Genomic DNA, 10,892 nt, shown 5'->3' with positions numbered 1-10,892 from the left:
ACTAGCAGCTGCTATAAAATCCAACTTACAATGGAAAAACTGAAGTTTTGCATACTCTTTTTAAATCATCCTGTTCCCCAAGACACTGGTGAATTGAGTGTCGGGTGTCTCTGTGTTAAGTAACTAAAATGGGTTATGGGGACAAGCTGGACAACTGGTTGCGACTGCTCTACAGATAGTTTTTTTTAACCTGGACTTTGTTTTCCACCTGTTGCAAATTAGGAAGGTTTCCACATGCATCACTTCATTACAGACTTTAGTTTCAAGTGTTCTATGTTTCAGGGTAGTTTCCGTGTCATGGCTGAAAAGCTACAGTAATGAAAAAAAATTTAAAATGTGCATAGGTAGCAAAAATGCTTTTGTGATTAATACTTTTTTTAATGAGTCTTTATAAAATGCTACATATTGCAAGCAGCTATGTTAAAGCAACTCCTATTTTTGACTTGACTTTCCTGTGAATCGGTTCCTCTTTGGTTTAAAGGGAATCATCAGTTTGAACACCTGGAGACTTACATTTCTAGCTTAGAAACTAGTAGCTGGTCCTGTGTTCTCAAAACAAGTCCAACCTAAAAAGCTTGTTAGAATTGGGTCTGTAGTGTGTGTAGAATCCACTAAAAACTACAAACTTGCTTTCTGGAGCCCAGTCATGAATTTTTTTTTATACAAAGATTAATGTGTTGTGTGAAAGTCTGTACAATAACAATCCTTTGAAAAGCACTGCTAGACTGTTGCAACCTTTTGCCACTAATTGTACTGTTATAACTTAAAAACCACTCATCGATCCCCTGCTTCAACCTGTGCATATTTATCGGAGGATATGAACAACGCTCCCAGTTAGTTCAGGTTCTTACAGCTTGGGATTGACTCCAGCTTGACAGGGCCCTAACACCTTGCAGGTCTTAAGGGATCTGAACAGAGGGCAACAGGAGTCAGAGTAATGACCATAGGCTAACAGTTGCCTCATGTGGAGGAATAAATACAAGTCATGTTTGAATCATTCTCCCTGAAAAATTTCTTCTGACTTTTACTTTAGACATGGGAAAATCACTTTCTCACTTGCCTATGCACACGTGCAAGGAAGATGGCTATGATGGAGGCACGGTGTCTGATAATATGAGGAATGGGTTAGTTCACTCGGAATCGCACAATGAAGACAGCAGATGTGGAGATGTATCGCAGTTTCCCTATGTGGAATTTACAGGAAGAGACAGTGTCACCTGCCCGACTTGCCAGGGAACAGGAAGAATTCCACGAGGTAAGTTTTCTTTATTTCTTTTTTTAACCTAAAAATTTACCGCATAACCATGTGCAGTTGTAACTATAATAATCCATAACAAATAGTTCTCCTAGTCAAGATGAAGTTTTTTCATTTTCTTTACTTTTTAGCACTAAGCATTTTGATTCATTCATCTGTGTGTAATCATAACAAATTGAGTCAGCTTTGGCCATTACCTGTTGGGTCTCTGCTTGTGTGTACAATGGCAGTGTTCCTGGCTTCTCAGCTTTAAATTAGCACATAACCCTAGCTCTTGCAAGTTGAATTTGAAAACTTTTTTATTTTTGTGACATTTTATTGCATCTTTTCTTAACTACCTATTTTAAACTATTTGAATCAATATATAACTTTGCAAAAATAGTTGCGAATACAGAGTGTGAAAAGTAGACCTGTGTTACAGGAGTAGGCTGCACAGTCTCCATGCCTAGCCCTTTTGTTTGCTTGCTGCCCAAATCCTTTGCTTTTCCTTTTTTTCTAATGAAACATTCTGCTATATTACACTTCTATATGATAAGCCACCTGAATAGCTATTTAGAAAGGAGAACGCAGAATATCTGAAACTGGGCAAAAGGAAAGAATAGCAAATGCAGTGTGCCAAGGTACAGCCTTTTGCTTCAGCTGTAAGATCCTCCCTTTGACGGCAGGGAGGAACTGATGAGAAGGTTTCATGTTTCATGAGAAGGTACTGCTTTGCTTTTGCCAGAACTCTTAGCCAAAATGGATTATTGGCTGTAAAAGCTCTCAAAACTGATTTTGACCAGCAGCTCAGGAAAATTAACTGATGCCTGTGCCATATTGTCCTTATACACGTGCTTCAGTCAGAATAGGTTCTGGTGTAGTTCATAAATACTTCTGTTCGCCTGCAAGTCAGTGTCAGAGGGCACAGAATATTTAAATGGTTGCAAATGTCATAAGAGACTGATGTTGTAGCTGTTCATCTTTGCACTCCAGTGTATTCTTTGAGTACCTTTGAATTCAGCAAATTTGAAGTATGGAAAAACTATGCAACTAAAAATTATCTTAACCAAAAGACTATAGAGAAGGAAGTTTGTTCTGTTAGCTTGCTAACTTGAAATACTTGATAATATCAGTGGCAAGTTTTAGTCAAAATAGTGCTAGCTAAAATAGAGTAATAGCAGGATTCCTATGTTCAAAAGCTTATTTCTTTGACTGTAGGATTCTTTAACGTAATACTTAGACAAATGTGAGTTAATTTATTAAACATTTTGCAGTAACTATTAAAAAAGCATGTTCATATATTCTAGTGAAATAATGTGATTAAATCTACAGCTTTATATAAGTTACAGAATAAATAGGGCTGTCTTTAATTATTCTTCAGTATTGTAGAAAAAATAAATTCCCCTCCCCCTCAAAAAACTTTGCTCAGCATAGTGATTCAGCATGGAATCACTTCTGTTTGATTAGCTAAGTGATAATGCTGGTGAAATGCTGCATGACTTAAATGCAAATCTGACTTGGTCTTGAGGCCCCTTTGTTCTCATGTGGATGAATCTCAATTCTATTTTCTTGTACAGCAAATAGCAAAAGCTATAAAGGCAGGTGTAGTCCATGTATTTTCAACAGCTCATCTGTGCTTGTGTGTTTTATTTCTACTGTCAAGATATCCCCCTTTTAAAAATGCTGTCTAGTGAAGGAACTTGTTGCTTGGAGAAATTGCCGTAAATACTTTTTGGCTTCTAGGGTACTGCAGCTCAGTCCTGTGAGAAACGTTGTATATACCAGTGATTTCCAGTATGTACAACTTCTGTTGCCAGAGCTAACTAAATTGATACACGTATTTGTTTTTAAACAAACCTGACTTACGCTTTTCAGAAGAGTATATGTAGAATGCCTTCTGGATCAGTTCTTACTGCCTGAGCTTCTGAATGTTTTTTCCTATGACTTTGTATGGTCTGGCACAGAGAGCTGGAAGCTGTTGTGTACCTCCATTTCTCTGGAGGAAACAGTGCCAGAGGCATGCTGCCCCTGTGCATGTATGCAGCACAGAGGCAGAATTTGTTGCTGTTTTAATCTTTGTGAGCTTGGTGTTTTTAACTCTGTGTTGTGTAAGCCACTATCTAGTTCAGAAAGTGACATAAGCTACAAAAGTAATCTACTTGGGCCTGTCTGGATTTTATCTTTAGTGTTTATTCTTTGGTGCCATTAAGTTATGACGGGCACTCTTTGTTTGAAGCAACTGCAACAATACTTATTCTTTGTTTGTCTAAATTCTGAAAGGGTGTTTTTGTTTCCAGGGCAGGAAAATCAACTGGTAGCATTAATTCCATACAGTGATCAGAGACTGAGGCCAAGAAGAACGTAAGTTAATAGTTAGTTGTGATACGTGAATCTACAGTTAATTCTTCTAGTTAAAATTCAACAATTCAAAGGTGATAGAGTCAAGAAGAATCAAGCAAAAATCACTGGAATGTTTTCTTGCATTCAGTGTTGAAAGAACCCTGCTTGTGAGTAATATCAATCTTAACCTGTAACTCTTAGAGTTAGTTATTAACAGGTGTGCATACTCCAATACAGTATGTCTTACGAAGCTAAGTAATACTGTATGATCTCTTCATGTAGATATTTATCTGAATGTCTACAGTAATTATGCAAGTATTTATCAATCTCTGTAGTATCTTAATTGATCTAAGCAGATACATCTTCAGCGTTAAAAGTCTGAGTAAAGTGATAACTTCTTTGGGCCACTACTACAAAATAAGTCTCCTAAAAATTAATTTGTAAAGCTCTGAGCAGCTAGCAAAATCAACAAATTAATAATTCTGATGCAGAATATTTAATATTTTCTTTATCTAGGATCTACTTAAAGGTTTGATTACAGTGCTCAGAGCTTCTTGTCCTGACACTTTTTGATGTGGTGTGTTTTTTGCTTAGAATTTTAGGTGTTTCTGTAGTAAACAGAAATGAGTACAAAAAAATACAGTAACTTCATAATACTATACTAGATCATAAAGCTGATGTGGTAGTAGTACAAATTTGAAACATATTACTTTAGTGTTCTAATTTTGAGAAAATTTGAGCTGCAGTAGAGCCTTTTATTTGTGTGGGTTTTTTATTATCATACACACACCCTTTTATATTAGGTTAATTGTGAATTTCCTGTTTCTTAGCAGGAGTCTAACACTTTCCCTGAAAGTCTTTTATTACAAAGAATCCCATGCAAGAGCTTTATTCTTTCTGGGTGTGTTATGCAAGAGTCCTGCAGAATGACAAAAGTTCTGCTATAAATAACTTCTAAGAGGAAGTCTTACGTTTCAAAGAACATAAATATTTACCTCTTCCATTTTCCACTTTAAGCTACAAATATTGCGTTAACCACATGTTTTGAAACTTGTTTCTGGTGTGTATACAAGAGTAATGTGTCTGAGACATAGATGTGAAGTGCACCATAGCTTTTTTTCTCCCCTTTGGGAGCTAGAAATAGACTGAACTAGTTGTATTGACTAGTCATGCTCCTTATCACTTAAAATAACATGCCACTATTGTTTAATGTGCTTTTGACTCTGAAATGTGCTCTTTCTTCCTCCAGAAAGCTGTACGTGACTGCTTCTGTAATTGTATGTTTACTACTTTCCGGGCTGGCTGTATTCTTCTTGTTTCCTCGCTCAATCGATGTTGAATACATTGGTGTGAAGTCAGTATATGTCACTTATGAACAGGGTAGACATATAATATATCTAAACATTACGGTAAGTCTAGCTAGCTGTTTGGGTGTTTGTAATGGATAAGTGCAACAAGAAATACTACTGTAACAGTTTGATATACATAGAAATTGTGGTCTAGCTGGTAAGCTTAGTTAGTGCCTTAAGAAATACAAGGAAATACAATGACCGGTTTGAAAAATGTAACTGGACCTGCTGTGGCTGGTTCCTGTAGCTATAGCTAATAGAGGTGTAGTTGCAAGCTATCACTGGGTCTGCCGTTTTCATGGGAACGGTGACTTTAGAGTTCTCTGCATTATTTTTGGAATATGAGTGAAATGTGCTGTATGTATATGTAGGAATGTTATTAAATGCTGTCCTGGTACTATGCATCTGCAAAGTTGGTTTTGAGGAAAAACGATTTCTTAACCACCTTAAAACTTAAAGGAGTTCTTTCCACATGCTGCTTAACTTCTTGGTAATGCAGTTAATATAGGATTGCCTAAAGGCTTTTGGTGGAGTTCCTCATTTTAAATAAAGCAAAGCAGCCATGGAAGAAAAGGATCCTGTGACAGCTAAATTTCCTGGAGGGAATAATTGAGGGTAGGAAGAAATGGTCAGTATGCGCAGTGGAGGGAAGTTGTACAGAAGTTTGTGCGGCTTAATATAGTCACAAAAAAAATTTGAGAACGGGGCTCTCCCCCCTGTCTAATCCAGAAGGCAGGAATTGCATAATTTCATAATTTCAGATATTACTGTCAGACACAAATTTAAAAATGTGTGCTCATCAAGATACAGAGAATGGATAGCTGTTAGTGTTTCGGTTTGTTTTTCAGAACACACTAAATATAACGAACAACAACTATTATTCTGTTGAAGTGGCAAATATCACAGCCCAAGTTCAGTTTTCAAAAACAGTTATTGGCAAAGCACGGCTAAACAACATCACCAACATTGGTCCTCTGGATATGAAACAGGTAAATAGGATAGGCTTTCAAAATTAAATATGTGTTAATCTTCATATATAAATCTGCTCATTTGTCTTTTCATTGATGCTTTTTTTTAGATTGACTATATGGTGCCCACAGTCATACAAGATGAAATGAGCTACATGTTGTAAGTGTACTCATCTCTAAATTTAATCACATGGGTCTTATTAAAAATTACGATGGTGCTAAAACCAACTTTTTTCAAAGTCAGCAGAAATGTATTTGCAGAGGTATTGTGGCATTTTCTTTGTGTGAGTTTTTAAGAGCTGAAAAAGACTTAAAAATTTAAATAAGCATTAAGTGTTGTACTTCTGTCCCCTCTTAAAGGCATGTAAGTTAGCTTTATGTAAACACTGAATGACTGAATGCTGTGAATCTGCTTACCCTTTGGATGTATGAGGAATAAATAAATGTGGCCTTCATAGAACTCGTGCTGATACCTACCTAGTTGTGCTTTTGGTGCAATAACACATTGAAACTTGTTTCATGGTCAGTACTGTGGCCTTAATTCCAGTTGTTGAGAGTCTGTTCCCAACAATAGCTGCAAACTGGTGACTAACCTTAGGAAAAACTGGATGACTTTGGATGTACAGAGAGAGACAGACAGGTAAAAGCTGTTCAGCCTGTCGCCTGAACTGAATAGATTTCAGGCTCTTCTGCTTGATAGCTGCATCCTTGGCAACAGTGTGGAACAATGATGTGTTTGCTGGTCTAGCTCAGAGGTAGGTTGTGCAGTCTTGGAGCAGAGGCAGAGAAATGGTCATGTGTCAGTAGTCTGAAATGTGGACTTGTGCTCCTTCAGGACAGCAAGTGTTTGTGAACATTACTAGAAGAGCAGACTAATAGGTGATTTGTATGCATGTGAAAATACTTGTTGCTTCAGCACAGTGACGCTAAGCACGGTGTATAACTGGTAATGAGACCCACTATAGATGTTTGTGTCAATTAGGGACCTAAGTTCTTGTACAGACTGATACAGCAAGGTCCTACTAGTTGTGAGTAGCACTCACTAGCTTTGTTGTGATACATTTAAAACATATTAAACAGAATTTGAGCCACACACAAAAGTATAGCTGTTCATTTTCTCCAGATTTTCTGTATGTTACACAGTTGGTATTAGTTGACCTCTGTGACCTGTTGATGGGTTTCTGTTCTTTCACTATATTGTGAGTCCTGAGAGCCTGAGTTTGCTGTATGAAGCAACCCTGGAGGCAGCAAGTGAGCTCCCTTAGTTTGAATATCCATCCAATGTAGCTTTAGCTGGTCTTAGTGGGGTTTTGTATTTGTTACTGTGTTTGGGGTTTTTCTCCACACACAAATACTTTCCAGTGAAGGCCCTGGGGTAATCTCTGTAATACACATAATATTGTAGGTTATAGCACCGGGGATCATACAGCGGATCACACTTCAGTGTTTCCCCAGCTAGTTAATTTAGGTTTTGCGTTAGTCATAACTAGCTATTTGTTTCGATCCTGGAGAGTAGGTGTCCTGTAAAATCAGCTTAAGTTGAATGCAGGAGATCTTAAAGGCCTGAAGTGTCTGCATACAATCATCTGGATACAGCAGACTTGTATGATAAAAACAGCATCATACAGGGCATTTCTACCCATTTATTTTGGAGAGCTGGCTCAATGTGGAATTCACTTCCACTGTAGGTTCCTAGCCACAATTTTGTGCTGTGTGGTGTGCTTGGGGTTGGTTTTCTTTGTTTGTTTCATTGCTTTGTATGTTTGGTTTTTTAAAACAGATTTATTTCCAGATAATCTGGGGTTAAAAAAAACAGTATGTTGGTATTGTACCTCTCTGCTTGTCAGATGGTATGTGCTGTTGGATACAAGCTGGCTTTATGTTATGTTACAGGTTGTCTGTTATTTTGGACTAGAAATCTGCAATAACTGTCATTATGACCTAACTAAATCCTGTTCTAAGCCTAGCAGGAAAAAGATCAAGATATTCATCATTACTGTGTAAAAGAACTTTTAATACTGTACTGTTTTATTTGTATTTTCATATAATTTGAATCATCTGTGTTCATTTACTCTTAAATAATACTTCATATTACATATTCATATACTGATGTTAAATACATTATATTTAGAATTACAGTGGTATGCAAATATTGTGGGTGGCTGCCATGCAGTCTTGTAGCACTGATCACATGCCTTTCATTCCAGAGCTGATAAATTTGTGGCCAAGAGCAATTGATTTAAGGAGATTCCTTTCTGTATATAAATTTGGTAACATGAAGTGAAACGGCAAATTATGTCTATATGCCTTCATAGTAAAAGTCATCAGCAACGAAGTGGCATTGACATGCTTTAATGTAGTTGTTCAAGTTAACTGTGGTTAGCTTCTGAAAGGTGAAGTGACCACTGTCTCACAGGACTCTTTTGTTGGCAACCATTACATGTAGGCAAGCACGTGTGACTATAGCTCATGTGAAAGCAAGACTACGTATATAAAAGTAGACCTAGGTGAGTATACAGTCACAGGCAGTGTTTTTGAAGTATTTTAGTTGTTCTTGCTAGCAACTCTATATTCTCTATATACACATATAGCAGAATTTCCCATTGAAGCCACAATTCTTGCTTTCTCAATAGTTACCTGTAAAAGCTTGATGCAAATCTAACAATTGTTGTGGTTTTTTTTGCAGTGACTTCTGTACTTTAGCATCTATCAAAGTGCATAACATAGTAGTGATGATGCAGTAAGTATGCAAATTTCCTATTTGGAAACAACTTTAAAAGCCATGTAATTCTCATTGAAATATTAATTAGAAATACTAATCCTGGAGTTTGTGCATCATAGATAAAATTAAATCAACTTGCTTTCTAGTGTAGTAGCTTCATAGTTCTTGAAATTGAACTGTGTCTTTAGACAGATTCTGGTAAAGACACTTCAGTAGATGGAACTGTTATTTTTGTACCTGTTCTGCTGTTAGGCTGTAGCCACGGAGCTAAGGTCTCAAATACTTTGAAATGAGCTTAGGTATGAGCCGCTGTTCAAAAATTGTCAAGAACTTCATGATCTTGAGGTGGTTACAGGCTCCTGGTACTCTGCCAGAGTCTGCTTTTTGTGACTGCATAAATAGCATGGTGGGGTTTGGGGGTGGTTTGGGGGGGGGTGAGGGGGCAGGGGGGCTGAAGAGTTGTAGACCCACTGTGGCTGTAGCTTCTCTAATCAGCATTTACATTCTCCTTGCAAAGCAAGAGATTAACGCGTAAACCTTAGTTTACCATCTTCTTTACAAAAAAAAAAAAAAAAACCCTGTGCTCAGGAAAGCAAATGTCTTTCATGGAGAAGATCTGTAGTGTTGGTTTAACTTTATTTAAAACTGTCTTCTTAATATTACGTATTTTGTTCCAAAACTTTTTCCTTAAAAACCCTAATAACATAAAAACCCTGATCTTTAGGGAACTCAAGTTCCTTACAAAACAAATCTCCTATGTTTTGTCTTTTTAAGAGTGACGGTGACAACCTCTTACTTTGGCCACTCTGAGCAAATATCCCAAGAGAGATACCAGTATGTGGACTGTGGAGGAAACACAACCTACCAGCTGGGCCAGTCAGAATATTTAAATGTACTTCAGCCTCCGCAGTAAAAGCACCTGTTGATTAGCATGGAATGACTGCTGTTGGTGCTTTGCAGGATCCTTTGAATAGGACTGGTACTACACAAAGAGGGGAGTATGTGCATGCAAAGCACAGCGAACATGGTGACCTGTTCACTTTAGATGCAAGGAGAGAGAAGGTGCAAAATGTATATAGATGCACTTGTTAAATGTTGTGTTTTCCCCTTCTGTTTGCTTTCTATTACAGTAAGCACTTCTCAAGCTGTGTGGTGGGAGGGAGAGGGGGAATATCAGATTCTTGAACTGAATTGGGACCTTTCCTTACAGTGTGGTACATCAACTTAGAGTAACTGTGTGTATGTCTGTGTTCAGGTGAAATGTGTCACTAATGAGCATTTTAGAAAAATTGATACCCATAAATTTTAAGTTTAGTCTTCAGTTCTTGGTACTTGACTATTGAAACTGGCACTGTTACAACTTAAGTAACAAGATTACTTTGAGGTATCTGGGTGTGAAACTCCTATTAGTAAACCAGTGGCAATAGTTCTTTACTTTGGGATTCTACTTTTCATTTGCTATACATGATTAGAGGTGACATGCTGTCTGTGAAAGCCAGGAAAGTTCTCTTGGATGACACTATACTTGAATGTGCAACTTCCAGAATCTGGCAATCAATTTTTCATTCCTGTTCCCTCCTGCTACCTCTGGGAGTCATAAGGAAAATGTGTGTCATTAGATTTAAAATTGGGTTTAAAAACAAAACACAACCCCCAGAATCATTACTGACAGAGGAAAAATTCAAGACTGTTGAAAATTAATGGGTAAAGACTTTGACAGTGTCATTCTACTTTGTTCTTTAGTAAACTTTTGAGTACAGCTATTAAAATCAAGATTGTGCAGTTAGAACTAGGTGGGAAACTGAGCATGGGTTCGGGCAGCTGGATGTAAATTTTCATCATTTTAATTGTTTTAGTATAACTGCGTATCTAAGCTACTTCTAAGTCTTAGTATGTTGGGATGTGTATATTTAGTGTGCAGACTCAGTAAGCGATACAGTAGCTACCTGAATCTCCAGAGCACTCACAGTTCATGTCAATTATGTAAGGCAGAATAAAGCAATTCTTTCTATAAGACTAAATGCTGATGTAATAATGAGACTGACTTAAAATAAAGCTATTAAATAGTTTCAGTAGGATAGCTTGCACAGTGAGAATTTCCGGGGTTGTCATCAAACATGGTGATTGTAAATTTTGGGTCCAAAGTTGCTTGACTTCTGAAGGCTAACTGTTCTAAGGGTTAGGTACAAAACTTTTTAACTAGATCAGGATTGTTTTATTTCTGAATTAGATGCAGCTGTAAGAAGGTACTATTAAGAATGTTGATTGTAATGAATAAG

At 37.2% G+C, this 10,892-nt stretch overlaps 1 protein-coding gene across 1 annotated transcript; it reads left to right on the top strand.

Moving 5' to 3' along the window:
* Positions 1-1,035: 1,035 nt before the first annotated feature.
* TMEM106B (transmembrane protein 106B) lies at positions 1,036-9,526 on the top strand (the record flags this gene model as incomplete). The annotated part of the gene is made up of 7 exons (XM_082014923.1): positions 1,036-1,255; positions 3,532-3,595; positions 4,824-4,983; positions 5,772-5,912; positions 6,002-6,051; positions 8,578-8,631; positions 9,388-9,526. 7 exons carry the CDS (start codon positions 1,036-1,038, stop codon positions 9,524-9,526), a joined length of 828 nt encoding a protein of 275 aa, XP_081871049.1.
* Positions 9,527-10,892: the final 1,366 nt, after the last annotated feature.

This window comes from Phaethon aethereus, assembly GCF_964289735.1.
Source record: "Phaethon aethereus genome assembly, chromosome: 2".
Lineage (NCBI taxonomy): Eukaryota > Metazoa > Chordata > Aves > Phaethontiformes > Phaethontidae > Phaethon > Phaethon aethereus.
Note: the sequence above shows the minus strand (reverse complement) of the source record. Positions and strands in the feature narration are given on the sequence as shown.